We start from the raw sequence: 19,344 nt of genomic DNA, 5'->3' as shown, positions 1-19,344 counted from the left end.
ATTGCAAATGTCCACCAGAGCAGGTGAAGAGAAGTTCAGAACCAGACGTTTTGGTTGTACATGTTGGGGGCTGAAACTTCAACATGGGGGAAGGGACTTCTCTGTGCAGGTGCCTGCCTTTGTCCACAGCCCTTAGGAGCAAGCCAGTGAGAGGCCACTCCCCTTGGCCCTTCGAGAACCTGCAGGGTGATGGAGAATGGGGCGAAGGGCTTGCGTGGTCCTGCCTTTATCCCTTCTCGCTTCCCCAACAGCCCACAGACTGGCGCAAACAGAAGGTCAGTTTTCTTAAGTTTTATTGTAAAATCCTCAGAAAAAGAGCATTTACAATGACAATACTTCATGATAATCTGTGAGTCATCTTCATATCAAGTGGTACTGTGGTTACACGGTGTGTTCAGTACGGTGCAATATGTCAAAGTAAACACAAACTTATTTCATATGCCACATACAGTTACTGTGTTGGTACAAATTTCTACTAAAGTTGATGTATTAAAAATAATTTATATATATTTTATAAATAAGGAAAAATTCACATGTATAGTAATTACAGGAGGCCTTTTGAGAAATACTGGTGATTACAGAAAATATATTTTGGTGTCTACACAACAGCTCAAAATAATGTATCTGCCTTGAAATAAGAGATCTGAAAGTTTTCTGAGGTGGGGGAGGATGAGAATCTTCATGGGACAAAGGGTGTGCCTGTGACTTCCTATCTTGAGGGCTGTTCAGCTATACTAGAGTGTGAAACAGCATGTGTGTGATCTCTCCAGCCACACACCATGCCCACTTTTGTTCCAAGATCATTTCGCATGGCCTCTGGAGACTGCAAGCAGAGGGGAGAATAGTGGGGTGTGATGGGGCCAGGCCAGGAAGGGGGGCTAGCCAGCCACAGGAGCCAGCCTGGGTGTGCCGTGGGGTCTGGGGTGACAGCTTATGGACCTGTTATCCTACACCTGTCTGAAGCAGCTCAAGTAGCAGGGGACCAACAACTCTTAAACCGATGGCAGATGTCACCCTGGGCAGTGGACGAAGGATGAGATATTGGGAATTTTCTCACTGGAGAGCACTCAGGCCCCATGATCAGCCAAGACAGGTTGCCCTGCCTCAGAAATAGAGTTCCGATCTTGAAGAGCATATCCCTAAAGGGCAGCATTCTCCGATCCTGCCGTGGTGACATGTGGCGAGGTTGCCTGCTGGGCGTGGGGGCCAGTCAATCGTTATTGCTTTGTGGAGTGCAGGCTAAGCCTTCTAGAGCCCTCTGGGGTGTGTGGCCCACATTCTCTAGGGCCGTAGAGGAAAGAGATGGTTCCCTATTAGTTAAGACGAGCTTGGAAAGAGGGGTGTGTGAATGGTAGGTTTGTCCAAGAATAGTGACAGAAAGTACACGGTCAACACTCTGGTGCTGGCTCTAGGAACCTTGCTGCCAGTGTTGGAAGCCAGTCTCTGCTTTCCCCATACTTTGCGTGATCTCACACATTGTGTTTGGGTAAATCCCCATTGCTGTCCACAGCTCCAAAGAAGGTGTGAGAATGTGCTTGCTGGGCTCCAGATGTCAGCGGGGTGGCTGGTGCCTGAAGCCGGCAGGCTCCCAGAAGATGCGCAAGTTCTCAAGTAACCTTAGGTAGTCTGGTATAGACCAGAGCAGGAAGTAGCTTGCACTCCATCAGGGATTTGGGGTCTGTGGTCAGACCTCGAGCATAGGCACTGTCTGTTTTCTTCTTTGAATCTTCTAAGCCTCTCTGTTCTATAATCTCGACGATTTTGAAGAGAAACCGTGGCAGCTAATGACTTTGTTGAACAAAACTGCTCTGCCTACATGCTAGTCTGGGAGCAAATAGTAGCATCTGGCCCTGTGAGGGACTTCTTACTTGGACTTGAAAGCAAGGTAGCAGCACGGGGCAAAGGCCATTGGGGGAACTGGTATGACAGTAGGTCAGTTGCTCCTCAAATTGTAAAAGCTGGGGCGCGACTGATGCACAGGAGGCCTGAGGCATGGGGTCGGGGAATCCAGCAAGGCAGAGAATAAACTGGAAATGAGGAAGGTGTAGTTCGGGTCTTCTAAGGGATAAAGCTTGGGTGAGTCTTCACCGTCTGTATTCTTGTCTGACAGTTTCTGTTTGACAATAATTCACTTCCCTGACACTTGGGAGTTTGCTCTGGTCTTGATCACCTTGCTTGGAAAGGCTGCAAGGTAGGGCACAGGGATCATGATTCTGGGCAGCAAAGGGCTGTGTCCCAGTGGGTTCTGATCGCACTTGGAGAAGGATCTGGGGTTCTGGGTGGGGGAGGAGAGCATGGTTGTCAGCATATGTCACCGTTGGTCTTCAGGGTGGGGGGTGGGTAGGAGGACCGCTTCCAGAGCAGCTGGGTGCAGGGAGGAGAAGGTGAGGTAGACTGGTAGGTGCATGGGAGGGAGTGAGATGTGACATCAGCAACCTGGAGCCTTCCCAGTGGAAAGGAGGACCCGAGACAGAGTTGTGAGACTGGTGATGAAGATGGTTCAGCGTCCGTGGTATGTGACTGAAACACACAGTGAGAGATGAATGGGTGACGTCATAAGCCCCTGGTAGAAAAATATATCCAGAGTGGATCTGTTGCATGTCTCCATTCTGGATTCTCCTTTAGTTCACAGGTTACTGGTCAACAGAAAAGAAGTTGTGGCCACACAAAGCCCACTTCCGGCTGCTCTCCTAAATGAAGTCTCAGCAGTTAGACTGCCTAGGGCAGCAGGCAGCTCTCTGTGTTCCTTGGGGTTGAGAGCTATCCTTGGGGCCCTTCCTGGAACTGGGAGCCCCTTCCTGCACAGAGGAGCAGGAAGGAAAGGAAATGGCTGGGGTCTGGTGGGGCAGGGCAGGGACTGAGCTGCTGTCTCTGCTCATGATGCCTCTAGATTCAGGTTCCTGTAGCTTGGTATTAGCGCTTGGCCCCAGCCTGACTTCATGGGGCTCTTCCAGCTTCTTCTGGCGGTTCTGGGAAGGTAGTGGGATCCTCAAATGCGTGGGAGACCATGGGAAGAAGACTGGGCCAGCCCCAGGCAGGTTGCTGGGCCGGGGAGGGTGGCATTTACCAGGCGTGTACTCCACACCCAGGCTTCCCGCATGGGGAGTCCACGCAGTTGCCTGGAAGCCGACGAATCCCTCTTCCTACCAGCCATTGGGTGGGCTTTGTGGACCCAGAGCCCCCATGCAGGGTTCTGCTCACGTGGGCAGAAGAAGCACGTGCACCTCCGTTTCAAATCTTTAATATCAGCAAAGGTGTAGGTGATATGTGAGTTACAAAAAAAAAATACTGTTGAATTTTTGTGAAATCAGTTTTATTTCAAAATTGAATAATTTTGAAGTAGTTCATTATGAAAGCAGCTTTTCAAATGTAAGATGAATGCTTCTTTAGTGTGAAATAGTTGTTGTCAGCTGAACTTGGGTGTTCGGCAGAAGGATCCCCGGCTGGGCTGGCTGCAAGGCTTACCGTCTCTGACTTTCCAGCTGTATCCCAGGGAGCCACTTCTGGGGCTGGAAAGGGCCAGGGGCAGCCTGGCCTGCCTTTCCCCTGCCTCCCCCTGCCCCCAGCAGTTCTGTTGGTTGCCCAGCTGAAAAGGCAGCTACTCTGTGGCCTTTGTGCGCTCTGCTTGGCGGCTGTCCTATGTGGAGTGCGTGCCTTGAAGCCTGAGCCGGGAGCTCCAGTAAACACGATGAGTCAGCGTGAGGCAGAGATACTTTCTCAGACACACCTAGAGACAGAAGGATTGGGGCCAAGGATTGGTGGCTGGAGTCACTCCTGGTGCAAAAGGGCCATTGGGATTGAATGGTCTTTGACTTAGGAGCCCCATGACCCAGAGGGGCTGCCGCTCTGGCCTGGCAGCTGGGAGGCTCTTCCTCAGGTAGGCTCGGAGACTTTTTTATTATGTTCAGCTAGCCAACATGTAGTGTGTCATTAGTTTTTGACGTAGTGTTCAATGATGTGTTCGTTGCGTATAACACCCAGTGCTCATCCCAACTGTTTTTTTTTCCCCCCTCCCAGGGGCCACCACTGTGTAGAAGATTTTCCCAAAGGGACAAGTTTATGAAAGTTGGAGAATTTCCACGATAGAAGTGGGAGTCTAGAAGTGAAGGTGTCAAGAGACCGAGACTGGAATAAAAAGAAAGGGTGAGAGGCATTGTCCGTCCCAGCCCTGGTGAAAGTGAGAAGGCGGCCTTTGAAGGCCATTCCCTCCACCTGTAGCTCCATCCTTTACCAGGAACAAACACTCAAGTCTGCATGGGCATATCTGGCCACACTCTTGGGAGCTGGAGTGGACAAGTGTTTGGTGAACCAAGACGCATGGGAGATGCCAAGGACGGGCTGATTTCAGGAAATTGGGGCGGACAGGGTGGTTTGGGTGGTCTGGGCAGTCAGGGGAGTGTGAACGGGAGCTGTGTGTAGGTAAAGCAAGGCAGGGTGTGTGTCTTTCTTCTCCTGAGAGGGGCTGGTGATCAGCACACAGGAAAAGCTCGGCCATGGTGGCAGGTGAAGGGGGCTATGTGAGCTGAGGGGACTGTGAGGGGATCTTTTCCAGCTTCAGGTGGCTTGAAAATCAATCACTTAAACCAGAAAGCATACAGGTGTGTTGTGACTACTGAAATGAAAAGAAAGGGGGGGCCCGGGGAAGCTTCTTCACTTGGGACATTCTCCCCCACAGGGCCCTTCCCTGGGCCAGCTGTTGTACTTCCTTGTGCACCCCCTGCCCCCCGCTAGCTTGGCAGAGTCTGAGACATTGGAGATCATGCAGCATTGACAGCCTCTATCCTCCTCCCCAGCCCCTGCATCCTTGGGATTGTGGGTTTTGTGGCATGGGTTACTGGGGCGAGAAGGGCCCATGTGTAAGAAGGTCCTGAAACGTGCTGTCTGGGCTGTGCTGAAGCAGGGACTGGAGTGCGAGGGCCACAGACAGAAAAAGAAAGGGACTTTAAAAACGGATAGCCTACAGAACCCACCTGGATCCCACACGGGTCTTGGGGGTTACTGTGTGGAGCCTGGAGGTCACTGTTTAGTAGGTCACCACCCCCCACTTTGCCTGGCAAGCTCAGTCTACCCTGAATCTGGGGTCCTGGGCCTGGCTAAGAAAACCTCCCCCTTCAGTGGTAAAAAGCAGGCACGCAGGGTTTGTCCTGGTCTTTTGCGTCCCAATCCAGAACAAAGTCTTGGCCAAGGTGGTAGCCAGAGCTGCATGTGGGACTTCCGTGGTGTGGAGGGCATTATTCTTGGATGACCATTGTTCCTTCTGGCTGTGGGACGTGGGGTGGGGGCACTCAGAGACTTGGCCTAAGGCAGGGAGAAACAGAGCTGGACGTCGGAGAGCATCTTTCTGCTTACGAGCATTTGAGGTTATAAAAAATTATCTTTTAATCAAAATTTCCAAAATAAAGTGAGTGATTTCCCCATCCCCAAGATGCAAGAAGTCTTGTCGGCTCTCCCTCAGGCTTATACCAAGTCACATGGAAAGAAAAGCACGAAGCAGCTGCGCAGGAGAAAAGAAGGTCCAGGAAGTGGGCGGCCGTGACTCTCAGGCCTGGAGTGCAAGCCCTGCTCCCAGCGAGCCTGTCTGCAGGCCTGGCTTCCGGCCACTCCGTTGGGGTGAAGCCTGGCCGGACCTGGTGGTGAGGGACAATGAGCACATGAAGGCAACCGACGGAAAGGTAAGCCTGGACAGCAGGAGCTCTTGGTTCCACGGTGTCCCCAGGTAACATGGTGTGGAGCTGGGCGCAGAAATGATTCCTTGACACGGCAGCATGGGTTCTCACTGGCGCTCAAGGCATAACTCATACTTCCCAACGAAAAACCCCAATCTGGTTAGCAGCGCATACCTTAGACTAGGAAACTTGCAAGGAGACCAGTGTTGAACCACAAAGCGAGTACAGGTTTTGCTTTTGTCTGTAAAAATGTACAGGGCGCCTGCTTGGGGCTACGGAGTGAGGACTAGACGGAGCTTGGTGGCCCGGGGCTCTGCTCGGTGCGGGGGGAGGACCCCTTCATACCTCACCCACCCACACGGCCGTGGTCCCCCGCCTGATGCCCGCCACCTCACAGCGCAGTGCATTTTGTCTCCCATTGATGAGGAACAGCGACTCCTGGGCCGGCGTGAGCAGGTACTGTCCGAAGAGCCCGCTGTCCCTCACGATCCTGCGGGGCCCTCCCCACGGCCCGCCCGGCCCCGCGGGCGGCTCCTTTAGGTTCTCCAGCATGCCCATCTTCCCCGTGGACAGCTCCAGGAAGAGCAGGGCCGGCTCCGTCTCCGCTGTGGCGTACACGTAGTACTGGTTGCCTTGGGTGAAGGAGGGCTGGAAGGCCACGTCTGAGACGCCCGGGCTGATTTTCAAGCTGTAGAGGGTCCGGATCCGGCCCTGCAGCGTGATCTCCTGCACGTGCAGCTGGGGACTGGTAGGGGCAGCACTGACGACGAAGCGCCCGTCGGGGGACACGTGTGGCGTGCCGCTCACGTCGCCATTGGGGCCGACCACCGAGTCTGTGACACTGTCGAGCAGCAGCTGGGGGGCGGCGGGCGCGGGGCTGTCCTGTCGGCACTGCACGAAGAAGTAGCCGCCCAGGTGCGTGTGGGCCATGGCCTGGGGCACGCAGCCGTGCCGCCGCAGGCTGATGGTCTTGAGCTGCACCAGTGTTTCCAGATCGACTTTGTGGATGGCGGCGTCGGACTTGTTGAAGATGAAGCCGAACCTGCAGAGGGAAGAACTGAGGTCAGAGGTGTAAGGGATTGCATCTTTTCTCTTCCCTCTGTCGTCACCCTTCAGGGATCTGATAGTTTAAGGAGATGTACCGTCCCACAGGGCACAGCTTCTTCCGTGATTCAGAGATGATGTCAAACCAGAGGCAGTGGAGTTACAAATGCTCCTGGATAGACGCTCTCCTGACACGCCCAGGATAGAAGGAGCGCAAAAGTGCCCATGGCCGCTTCTCCCTGGGGGAAGCCTTCAGATCAGCACCCCTGAGGCTTTGCGCCAGCTGGGAAGGAGAGGACACACCTGCTGTCAGTGCTCCTTCCCATGGAGAGGACCGTAGTGGGGCAGCCTCTCCTGGGTCCCGTTTACGAGGCCTTTGGGAGCCATCCTGGGCAGGGGGTGCGGAGGACAGCATTTACCTTTGCAATCGGATGGCCAAGGCGTTGCGCACTGCCTCTCTCCCAGCAGAGCTGGGCACGTGGCTCGCCTCTTGGAGGCTCTGTGACTCTAAAGAGGGCAGTTCCCTCTGAGAGGGTTGTCAGAGGACTGGATCAAAGAGGAAGCCGCAGGGGAAGGGCTCAGTGGGTGGGCGCTGCTCACATCTCACACCTGGTCTTCCGCTCAAGTCTGCTTTGGAGGCGGGTTGTGAACTGCGAGACCACCTAACCCCGGGCAGGACTTGGCTGTGACTCGGGGGCCTCTGCCCAAAGCCCTGGCTTGGGAGGCCTTTTGGTGCCTGTGGACACCTACAGGAGTAAGAGAAGTCTCTGCCGCACTTATCTCCTGAGTAACTAATGGAGCGTCAGAGTGGGGAGGTGGCCAGTATAAAGCTTCTTTAAAGCCTTCCTAAAGAGCCAGAGCCCGGAGAAAGCAGGAAAGAGAAGCCTGCTCATAGAAGCAATTTGAATGCTAAAGGCCACACACAGACAACCCAGAGCCTGTAAGTTTGTTAGACTCCTGGCTGAAGTCAGCTTCTTTGGGGGATTTTACCCCTTCAGAGGCATCTTAGAAGCTCTTCCCAGGTGCTGTCTACAGGGAGGGGTTCGTTAAGGGGTGTTTTCTTCCCAGTCTTGGATAAATGGGTGGGCCTAGTTTTACAAGCCTAGTTTCAGTGTACAAAAACAAGGCATTTCTTCTTGGAGAAAGGTGTTTGATGTCAGACAAAAGAAGGGCGTAAATAGTGGCCCCAAGACCTTTGGGTCTCGGTGCCTTGATGAGAGGGAGGCTTAGTCTGCTGCAGTGCTGACTTTCCGGCGAGGGGTGTCTGGGCGTTCTCTGATGTGAACAGGCAGGGGGAGGGGCCGGCTGGGATGAGGGTTGCCGTGGAGATGGAGGACGCCTTTATTAGGCTGTTCTTCTGGATGGTGACAAACCAGACAACTGGGAGGGTTTGTTTCCTGGCTGGCCCTCTGCTTGGCTGCTCAGGGGGCTCCTGGCTGTGTTAACTTGGCCGTCCAGGGTCTTAGCTTCTTCGAGCCTCTGTTTCCTCATCTGTAAGAAGGGGTTAAGGCCACTTTGACTAGCTTTTTGTGTGTCTAGTAAGTCTAGTGCGCTCCAGTCACCACTGCTGACTTTCCTCTCTTGTCCTCTGTGGACCTCGGAGGGTGGGAGAGCTGGCTGCCTTCCTTAACTATGACCATGAAGGACTCGGGATGGGTCTATTTCTCTGTCCCCTCACGAAGGAGCCCAAGGTCAGCTCAGCATGAGTGGGAAAGAAACAGAGAAGGAGCAGGTCTCATGGTGGGCGAATGCAGCCACAGGCAGGGCTGAGCTGGGTTACAGGGGTTACTGGAGGGCCCCGTGGCCCCATCTCACCTGACGTGGTTGATGATGAGGTTTGTCGGGGGAATGAAGAAATCGTCCACTCCTGAGAATGGTGTGTGGATAAGGTGCTGGCCCTGGGCAGTGCTGGCTTCTGTGATCACCTACAACACAGAGCAGGAGTCCTGGTGAGGGTCCACATGAGTTGGGGGGGGCAACCTGGAAACATGTTCATGTGCTGGCAGGGACCCTCAGCGGACAGGCTGCTTCAGAGAGAGAGGGGGCTGGGAGCAGAGTGGGAGCTGCTTGGGAATGTCAGAGGCAGGGACCCATCCTCCTGTGGGGAGGAAGCGATAGTTTGGGAATGCCCGAACCATGCCCTCCTGTTTAGGGAGGCCCAACCCTGACCCTATGGGACCCTCTCGGCCCCCTGAGGGCACAGTTTCCCAGAGGGCTCCCGAAAACAGAACGATAACTATGCTCAGATGCTCAGAGACCACACTTCCTCACAATTGAGAATCCCACCATCTAAGCATCCAGGTCACCCTGGGAAAAGAAGGAGAGAGCTTTTAAGTCACTAAAATGTTAAATGGTGGAAAGATTTACTGGTTCCCTGTTTTCCTCTGATGTCAGGTGCCTGGGCCTGTTTGTTGGGAATCTCTGTCCTATACTGCTCACAGAGGCGTTCTCTGGGAATTATGACTCCAAATTTTATCAGAGAAAGCAGGAATTGTGCAGAAATGCCATTCAAAGATGCTGCTCTGGCCATTTAGATGGCTTGCAGTTAGAATGCTGGGGCTCAGGCCTGGTAGCAGAAAAGACTTGTGAGAGAAATGAAGAATTAGGCACTGGGTTTTGTACACGATGGGAGTGACCGAGCACAGCTACCTCTGTTTCCCTGGAGGTAACATCTGATCCCCTATGGAGTCAGCAGGAGGCTGCTGCAGCCACTGTCTGGTGCAGAAATCCCTGGTGGGTCTGTGTCAGTGAACAGCCACCAATGCGGAAGAGAGCCAAATGCTGTTGGAGATTAGGTGGGATGACAGAGTAGTTTGGAGGTCTTGCCAGGAAGCCCTCTGTGGGCAGGCTGAGCATCTATCCAGCAGCTACCCTAGTCTTGGGTGCTTCTAGGCCAGAGACATTGTGCCAGCCAGCCCGGGTCCCCCTTGCCTTTGCACATGCTCATCAGCCCTCAGTGGCTAGGCCAGTGCTCTGAAAGATGGCTGACTTGCAGCCAGATGAGGAGCTTGGCCATCTGGTGGGCCATTTTGGGGGAAGAGCCACAAGGTCAAGCCCAGGCCCTCTGAGCAGGAGAGTGGGGGCTTAGGCCTGAACACAGAGCTTAGACACTTTTCCTGATCTAGATATTGTGGCCATGTCTACGGAAAGAAGGGTCTAGACTTGTGCAGCCTGAGGCTGAGGACAGTGTCTCCTGGAGCTTTGTGACTCACAAGGCTTGGAGTTCTGGAGGCTTTTACCTTCGAAGAATAGGCCTGACTTCTGGCTCTTTCTTTTATGGGAAAATGAACACCACTTGGCCTGCCTCCTCAGGCAGGGTTGAGGTTTGAGACTTTTCTGGATCGTGGTTCCCACGCAGGCAGAACGCCAGATTGGAATGATGAGGCCTGTGATTTGTATTTTTAGCCTTGGGGCAGCTCCAAAGTTGTAACACGGCATTAGGTTATTTTGCAGTGGTTTTTTAAAATGGCCAAATGATAATTCCATGGCAAGCACATGGAGGAAAAAACCTCTCAGAACTGGGCATTAAGAAAATAGCAGCCTGAGGAAACTGGATCTTGGGAGTGTCTAAGGGAAAGTGCCAGAGAATTCCAAGAAGACATACAATCACTGCTTGATACCAGGCCTGTCATTTTCACTTCTAATAGAGATAGAAAATCACAGGCTGTCAGCGGTCAGGGTCATTCACGCCTCACCACACCAACACCCTGTACTGAGAGATTACCTCATCAAAACACACTAGCATGGGCCATCGAGCCGATGGGCGCTACCGGCCTCATTTCTCCATCGAGTCTCGAGTTCCTTCTTGGCCTTGCGTCCTACAGAGGGCCTGGGCACATTCGTGTCCTCACTCATGCCCAAAAGATAATTGTTATTTGAACCCCTCAGTTTTGTTGGCTCTCTGGGCTTGGTTCAGGAGCTGTACATCAGTGGCGAGATACCAGGAAATGTCACTTGGTCATCAGTGCGGGGTCCTGAAGGCTGGGCAGCTCTCCCAGCGGGTAGACAGAACCAGCTGAGAAGGGAGGTCTCATTGGGCTTCAGATACTGTTGCCTCTCATGTCTACTTTTATAGGATTTATTTCCTTTGTGGTTTCTGATATACTTGTGTGGATGTGGACATGAGAAAAAATGGTTTTGCAGATGCCAGGTTTATAGTAAACCAAGTTGTGTCATTATTCAGGTTTCCCCTGTCTTTCTTTGGTCTTTTTTTACAATGTGAGTGCATTTTTAATCGAATCCATCTTTATGTTAAATCACCCTTGTTTGAGGCATTTAGTTGTTAAGTGCTTGATATCTCTTGGGTGTTCATCCCATGGTGTCTCTCTGTGTTTGCTGTTTTTAGTGCTTTTGACCTTAAACCCCACCTTGTCTGATGTGAGTGGCAGTCTGGATACATTCTTGTCACCTGTCCTTACTATGCCTGTCCTTTTAAATTCTGCCTTTTCTTCTCTTTGAAACATGTGTGTTTCTCATCAACAAGTTCTAGTTTCCTTCCTTCCTAACCCAGTCTGATCATCTCTGCTTTCAAGAGAAATCAGTTTGTCAGATGTGGAATAATGAGACTGCTGCTGCCCAGCTGCTACATTCTGCCAGCATTCTCCAAACTTTCTCTTATCCCAGTAAGGTATTTCTAAGTATTTTTATCCCCCTTTCTTTCCTCTACTCCCTATGCTTATTTTTATGGAAATAATTTATCTTCGGTTACCGTCTGGTAGCAGGGTTTCTCATTCAGCGTGTCTCTCTTCATTCAGACATCCTTATTTAGCGCTGATTACCATTTCCAGGGAGGCTGTCCTCATCCTTCTTCTCTGGGTTCATTGTTCAGAACTGTCTCCTCTTTATCTTTCTTTATCTTGAGGTCTCTGATCTGGTTCATCTGGTGTTTGTTGGGTATCTTTCCACAGATCTGTTCCTCAGAGGGGGCAGTGAATTCTTATGCGGTCTCTGAATTCTTATGCCTACGCTCTCTTTTGTCCTGTCCAGTGAAGCCTATCAGGGCCAGGAATAGGACTCTTGGATTTCAGTCCTAGAGCATCTACGATGTGCCAGCTGCTGTGGCAGGTGGGAAATCCAGGACCAAGCTGATGTTTTTTTCCTGTTTTTCAGCTCATAGCTGTTAAATTAGGAAATCATTTTTGGTTTCAGAAAAAAAGTGTTTTGGTGGACCCTCACCATGAATTACTTTAGAGGCTTTCTGGGAGCTGCCAGAGGGACCAATAAGTTAGGATTTCCCTGGGCTTACGCTCTGCTCTGAATGACCTTCATTCAGGCTCCTAGACTCTCTAATGGGGATTTTCTGTCAGTTCACTGGGGCCCAGGGTGATGGCATCCATCAAATGACAGTAGTCTCCGTTTACAGGAGGTGTGGCAGAGACTTTTCCCTGGCCCAGCAGGGCTGAGACACGCAGGCAGGTGGTCAGTCTTCTGGAGGATGTCCCTTCCTTCTTCCTGGTCTTGAGAACAGGGTGAACTGGGCTCCCTCTGCAGTTCTTCTCAGCTGGGCTTCTGAGAGAGAACAAAGCCCTAATGTCCTGAGGCATCCAATGCATGAATTAACTTCTCTTCTGTCTATCTAGAAGGGCTCTGTGTACATCTCTGGGAGAAATCAGGCATTCAGATCTCTTTTCTTAGGGCTTAATCCTTGAATCCTGCTGATGAGAAAGGCAGAGGCATGCACTCTTAACATGGGGGTGGTGTTGACCGTCTCTTGTTGGTGGACAGGGGAATCCCACAGAACTCTCGGGCCTAGACTGTTTCCAACAGACTGTGCACTGGCTGACCCTGGGCTGCAGAGCCGCAGGACCTGGCTTGGACCACGGGCACGTTACTGAACTTTCTTGTGCCCTAAAGCACCATAAGCACTGAATAGATGCGCTTCTAGTGTGGACACGACTGCTGCTCTTACTTTCCTTTCCTTATCGAGTACTTGCTTGGACACCACTCTCGAGCCTGCTCAGCCCAAGGAGCAGAACGCCCTTGCTCAGGAGAGGGGGAGTCCGGGAGCCACATTCCACTTGTCCAGGTAAGCCTGGCAGATGATACCTTGGTAATGGTCTGTGAGGGGCTCTGGCTCTCCTTAAGCCTTGGTGGATAGATTTTGGATAAGTGTGATTAGCTACCTAGGGAAGCAAGAGACGTGTATGGGAGGTCAGTATCCTTTGTTCCTGTGGGGTGAGTGTGGGTCTCCATGTGTTCAACATACCTGGAGGCTTGGTTGGGACTTGTGCAGATCCCCCCAGCTCAGGACCCACACTTGGTCATGAGACTTGTCATAGGTCAGCTTAGCTGGCAGAGGGTTCACACCTATGGACTTGAGAAAAAAAATACATACAAGTGGGTCATCATTATTATAAGCTGACACGGTGGTCACTTCTGGACTTGGTGTACATGACTATCATGCCTAGGTGAGTGGAAAGCCAACCTCTCTGGCTTGGCACAAAGCCGGCTTGGGAGGCCAGGGCTTAAGCTGCCCTTCTGGGTGTTCTTTAGAGACAGAAGAAAACTCTTGCCAGTAATTGAAACCTTTTCGAAAATTTCTTCCATGTTTTACTCGAAGGGGACCCAGACCATCTCAGCAAAAGCCCAAACATAACCAGAGGATTACATTTTCCACTCAAGAATCAGCTGCAGGGCACTCTGGTCCCTGCTCCCAGAAGGCTTTTAGGCTTCTAGAACCCTCTGTGTCCTTCCCCAGGTGGTTCTGAGCTGAGATTCTGGTGCATTGGCCCTTCCTCCTGAGCCACCTGAGACTGACTTTAAGATCAGCCCTTATCCCTGGAATCTTAGGTCAGCAGAGCTTTTCCCTTTCTCTTCCCCTTCTCTTCCCTTCCCCCTTCTCCCCTTCCCTCCTCCCCTTCCCTTGAAAAAATTACTAGGCATTACAAGACACAGAGTATAGGGCTAGAGACTACTAAAAAATTCAAGAGAAACAGACCCATGAATGATTCATAAAAAGATAATTACAAATTTATATACAGAAGTAAAATTAAGTAGAAATAAATGCAATACCTGAAATTAAGAACTCACTAAATAGGTTCTGTGAAATCCATATTAGGCATAGCAGAAAACAGGGCTCGGGAAAGATAGGTTGATAGAACATATTAAAATTGAAGCATGAAGAGACAAAAAAAGGATGGAAAAGAAGAGTACAAGACATGTGGGATGCAGTAGAAATGTCTAACTTTTAAGTTTCCAAAGAAGAGGTAAGAGACAATCCCAGTCTGATGAAAGTTATCAATCTACACATTCAAGAACCACTAAAACTTCGAAATTGGAATACATACAAAGAGCATCATCCCTGGGCCCATCAAAGTAAAATTGCTAAAGATCAAAGAGTGACAAAAAGACTGGCAGTTGACCTATTACCAAAACAACAGAAGACAATGGAGCAACATCTTAAAATGCCAAGTGAGTATAATTGTTAAGGTAGAATTCTATATCCAGTGAAAATAGTCTTTAAAGGGCAAATACAGTTCTTTTCAAAGAAACAAAAACTGAGAGTGTGTTGCTATCAGGTCTCCACTAAAAGAGCCACTGAAAAAAGTCATTCCTCACAATGAAAATGATCCCAGAAAAAGCTGTGTACTTCAGGAAGAAATAAGGAGCCGTGAGAAAAGTAAATATGTGGGTGAATATATATGACTACAGAAGTGTACAAAATAATGTTAAGCCAGGTCTTGTGGGGTTCAATTATATATAGAGTTAAAATCTATTCCCATAATCATGTGAAAAGGCAGGAGAGGAGTTAAAGGAGTTACTGTTACATGGTTCTATTGTTAGAGAAGTGAAATCATAAATTATGAGACTGTATTGAGACAACTATGCATATTATAATCTCTGTCCTAAAAATAACAGAATAATATTTGACTAATCCAAAAGAAAGTAAAACGGAGGGAAAAAAAAACAGATCAAGTAAAAAACCAGTAAGATGGTAGATTTAACTATAAAATTAACTGCCTTAAATATAGATGGATCAAATGGCCCAAGTAAAAGATCAAGATTATAATACTAGATAAACCTAAACACACGTAGCTTTATAAAATACCACTTTAACCGCTGAGCCACCCAGGCGCCCAGGCCATAAAAGACCACCTTAAATATATGGACACGGAAAGGTTGAAAGTGACAGGATGGAAAAATACAGCTAACACTAATTAAATCTGGTCTGTACTAGTAACATAGACCAGAAAGGAACAGAGACAATATACTGTAACAGTCACTGTACAGGCGATACAATGGCACTACATTCATATCTTGCAATAGTTACCTGAATGTAAATGGGCTAAATGTCCCAATCAAAAGACCCAGGGTATTGGAATGGATTAAAAAAAAAAAACAAGACCTATCTATATGCTGTCTGCAAGAGATTAATTTTAGACCCAAAGACACCTCCAGATTTCAAGTGAGGGGGTGGAAAACCATATACCATGCTAATGGACATCAAAAGAAAGCGGGGGTGGCAACCCTTATATCAGGCAAATTAGATTTTCAACCAAAGACTATAATAAGAGGTGAGGAAGGACACTCTTCATACTTAAAAGGGTCTGTCCAATGAGAAGATCTAACAGTTTTAAGTATCTATGCCCCTAACATGGGAGCAGCCAATTATATAAGCCAATTAATAACAAAATCCAAGAAACACATCAACAATAACACAATAATAGTACAGGACTTTAACACACCCCTTCACTGAAATGGACAGATCATCCAAGCAAAAGATCAACAAGGCAATAAAAGCTTTAAATGACAAACTGGACCAGATGGACATCACAGATTTAGAACATTCCATCCCAAAGCAACAGAATACACATTCTTCTCAAGTGCACATAGAACATTCTCCAGAATAGATCACATCCTGGTTCACAAATCAACTGGTACCAAAAGAGTGGGATCATTTCCTTTATATTTTCAGACCACAGTGCTCTGAAACTAGAACTCAATCACAAGAGGAAAGTTTACAACTGCACTCCAAATATATGGAGGCTAATGAGCATCCTACTAAAGAATGAGTGGATCAACCAGGGAATTGAAGATGAATGAAAAAAGTTATAGAAACAAAGGAAAATGAAAACAACTATTCAAAACTTTTGGGATGCAGCAAAGGTGGTTGTAAGAAGAAAGTATATAGCAATATAGACCTTTCTCAGGAAATAAAAGTCTCAAGTACACAACCCAACCCTATACCTAAAGCAGCTGCAGAAAGAACAGCAAAGAAACCCTAAACCCAGCAGGAGAAGAAAAATAATAAAGATCAGAGCAGAAATCAATGAAATAGAAACCAAAAGAACAGTAGAACAGATCAATGAAAGTAGGAGCTGGTTCTTTGACAGAATTAATAAGATTGATATTGGCCAGACTTACCAAAAAGAAGAGAGAAAGGACCCAAATAGATAAAAACATGCATGAAAGAGGAGAGATCACAACCAATACCAAAGAAAGACAAACATTAATAAGAACATATTATGGCAACTATATGTAGCAAATTAGAAAATCTGGAAGAAACAGATGCATTCCTAGAGATGTATAAACTACCAAAACTGAACCAGGAGGAAATAAAAAGCCTGAATAGACCCATAGCCAGTAAGGAAAGTGAAGCAGTCATCAAAGATCTTCCAACAAACAATAGTCCAGTGCCAGATGGATTCCTAGGGGAATTGTACCAAACACTCAAAGAAGAATTAATACCTATTTTCCAGAACCTGTTCCAAAAAAATAGAAATGAAAGGAAAACTTCCAAACTCATTTTTAGGAGGCCAGCATTACCTTGATCCCAAAAGTGAACAAAGACCCCATCAAAAAGAATTATAGACCAATATCCTTGATGAACATATGTGCAAAAATTCTCCCCAAAATACTAGCCAGTACATTAAAAGGATCATTCACCACGACCAAATGGGATTTATTCCTGGGCTGTAATGTTGGTTCAACATCTGCAAAGTCAATGTAATACAATATATAGTATATGTGCTGCTGAAACGAGCACAATGTAATACAATATATTAATAAAAGAAGGCACAAGAACCACATGATCCTCTTAATAGATGCAGAAAAAGCATCTGACAAAGTACAGCATCTTTCTTGATCAAAACTCTTCACAATGTAGGCATAGAGGGTACACATATCATTCAGTATCATAAAAGCCATCTATGAAAACCCCACAGTGAATATCATTCTCAATGGGGAAAAACCGAGAGCTTTTTCCCTAAGGTCAGGAACATGGCAGGGATGTCCACTATCAGATCTGCTCTTCAACGTAGGGCTAGAAGTTGTAGCCTCAGCAATCAGACAACAAAAAGAAATAAAAGGCTTCTGAGTCGGCAAGGAAGAAATCAAACTCTCACTCTTTGCAGATGATATGATACTTTATGTGGAAAACCCAAAAGACTCCACCCCAATACTGCTAGAACTCATACAGGAATTCAGTGAAGTGTCAGGATATAAAATCCATGCTCAGAAAGCAGTTGCATTTCTAGACACCAACAACAAGACAGAAGGAAGAGAAATTAAGGAGTCAATCTCATTTACAACTGCACCCAAAAATGTAAGATACCTAGGAATAAATCTAACCAAAGAGGCAAAGAATCTGTACTGAGATAACTATAGAATACTCATGAAAGAAATTGAGGAAGACACAAAGAAATGGAAAAATGTGCCATGCTCATGGATTGGAAGAACAAATGATATGAAAATATCTATGTTACCTAGAGCAATCTACACGTTTAAGGCAATCCCTGTCAAAATACCATCAACTTCTTTCACAGAGCTGGAACAAATAATTCTAAAATTTGTATGGAACCAAAAAAGACCCCAAATAGCCAGAGGAATGTTGAAAAAGAAAACCAAAGCTGGTGGCATTCCAATTCCAGACTTCAAGCTCTGTTACAAAGCTGTCATCATCAAGACAGTATGGTCCTGGCACAAAAACAGACACATAGATCAATGGAACAGAACAGAGAGCCTAGAAATGGACCCTCAACCCTATGGTCAACTAATCTTCGACCAATCGGGAAAGAACGTCTAATGGAAAAAAGACAGTCTCTTCAACAAATAGTGTTGGGAAAATTGGACGGCCACATGAAGAAGAATGAAACTGGACCATTTCCTTATACTACACACAAAAATAGACTCAGCATGGAGAAAAGACCTCAATACAAGACAGGAATCCATCAAAGTCCTAGAGGAGAACACAGGCAGCAACCTCTTTGACCTCAGCCACAGCAACTTCTTTCTAGAAACATCACCAAAAGCAAGGGAAGCAAGGGCAAAAGTGAATTATTGGGACTTCATGAAGATCAAAAGCTTGTGCACAGCCAAGGAAACAGTCAACAAAACCAAAAGACAACTGACAGAATGGGAGAAGAGACTTGCAAATGACAGATCAACAGCTAGTATCCAAAATCTATAAAGAATGTATTGAATTCAACACCCAAAGAACAAATAATCCAATCAAGAAATGGGCAGAGGACATGAACAGACATTTCTGCAAAGAAGACATCCAGATGGCCAACAGACACATGAAAAAGTGCTCCATATCACTTGGCATCATGGAAATACAAATCAAAACCACAGTGAGATACCACTCCACACCAGTCAGAATGGCTAAAATTAACAAGTCAGGAAATGACAGATGTTGGTGAGGATGCAGAGAAAGGGGAACCCTCCTACACTGTTGGTGGGAATGCAAGCTGGTCAGCCACTCTGGAAAACAATATGGGGGTTCCTCAAATAGTTGAAAATAGAGATCTCCTACGACCCAGAAATTGCACTACTATTTACCCTAAAGATACAAATGTAGTGATCCAAAGGGGCATGTGCACCCCCATGTTTATAGCAGCAATGTCCACAATAGCCAAACTATGGAAAGAGCCCAGATGTCCATCAACAGATGAATGGATACAGAAGCTCTGGTATGTATGTATGTATGTATACACACACACACACACACACAAACACACACTGAAATATTATGCAGCCACAAAACCCCCCAAATCTTGCCATTGCAATGACATGGATGGAATTAGAGGGTATTATGCTAAGTGAAATAAGTCAATCAGTGAAAAACAATTATCAGATGATCTAACTGACATGAGGAATTTGAGAAACAAGATAGGATCATAGGGGAAGGGAGGGAAATATGAAACAAGATGAAACCCCAAAGGGAGAGAAACCATAAGAGACCCTTTTTCTCTTTCTTTCTTTCTTTCTTTCTTTCTTTCTTTCTTTCTTTCTTTCAAGATTTTATTTATTTATTTGACAGAGAGCAATCACAAGTAGCAGAGAGGCAGGCAGAGAGAGAGAGAGAGAGAGAGAGAGGAGGAAGCAGGCTCCCTGCTGAGCAGAGAGCCCGATGCGGGACTCGATCCCAGGACCCTGAGATCATGACCTGAGCCAAAGGCAGCGGCTTAACCCACTGAGCCACCCAGGCGCCCCCATAAGAGACTCTTAATCTCATGAAACAAACAGGGTTGCTGGAGCGGAGGGGAGTGGGAGAGATGGGGTGGCTGGGTGATGGACATTGGGGAGGGTATGTGCTATGGTGAGCACTGTGAATTGTGTAAGACTGATGAATCACAGACCTGTACCCCTGAAAGAAATAATACATTTTATGTTAAAAAAACTCAAAAAAGTTTCT

At 47.9% G+C, this 19,344-nt stretch overlaps 1 protein-coding gene across 2 annotated transcripts in view; it reads right to left on the bottom strand.

Annotated features, from left to right (window-relative positions):
* Nucleotides 1-285: 285 nt before the first annotated feature.
* Nucleotides 286-19,344, bottom strand: part of FSTL4 (follistatin like 4) — a 418,614-nt gene continuing 399,555 nt past the window's right edge. For both annotated transcript variants that reach the window (XM_032336727.1, XM_032336728.1), the window contains 3 exons: nucleotides 12,916-13,023; nucleotides 8,526-8,635; nucleotides 286-6,708 (listed from right to left, as the gene is read on the bottom strand). In XM_032336727.1, coding sequence (XP_032192618.1) covers nucleotides 6,006-6,708; nucleotides 8,526-8,635; nucleotides 12,916-13,023 — 921 coding nt within the window. In that variant the 3' untranslated portion in view covers nucleotides 286-6,005. The remainder of the gene's footprint in view (nucleotides 6,709-8,525; nucleotides 8,636-12,915; nucleotides 13,024-19,344) is intronic.

The sequence above is a fragment of the Mustela erminea genome, chromosome 3 (genome assembly GCF_009829155.1).
Source record: "Mustela erminea isolate mMusErm1 chromosome 3, mMusErm1.Pri, whole genome shotgun sequence".
NCBI classification, from domain to species: domain Eukaryota; kingdom Metazoa; phylum Chordata; class Mammalia; order Carnivora; family Mustelidae; genus Mustela; species Mustela erminea.
Note: the sequence above shows the minus strand (reverse complement) of the source record. Positions and strands in the feature narration are given on the sequence as shown.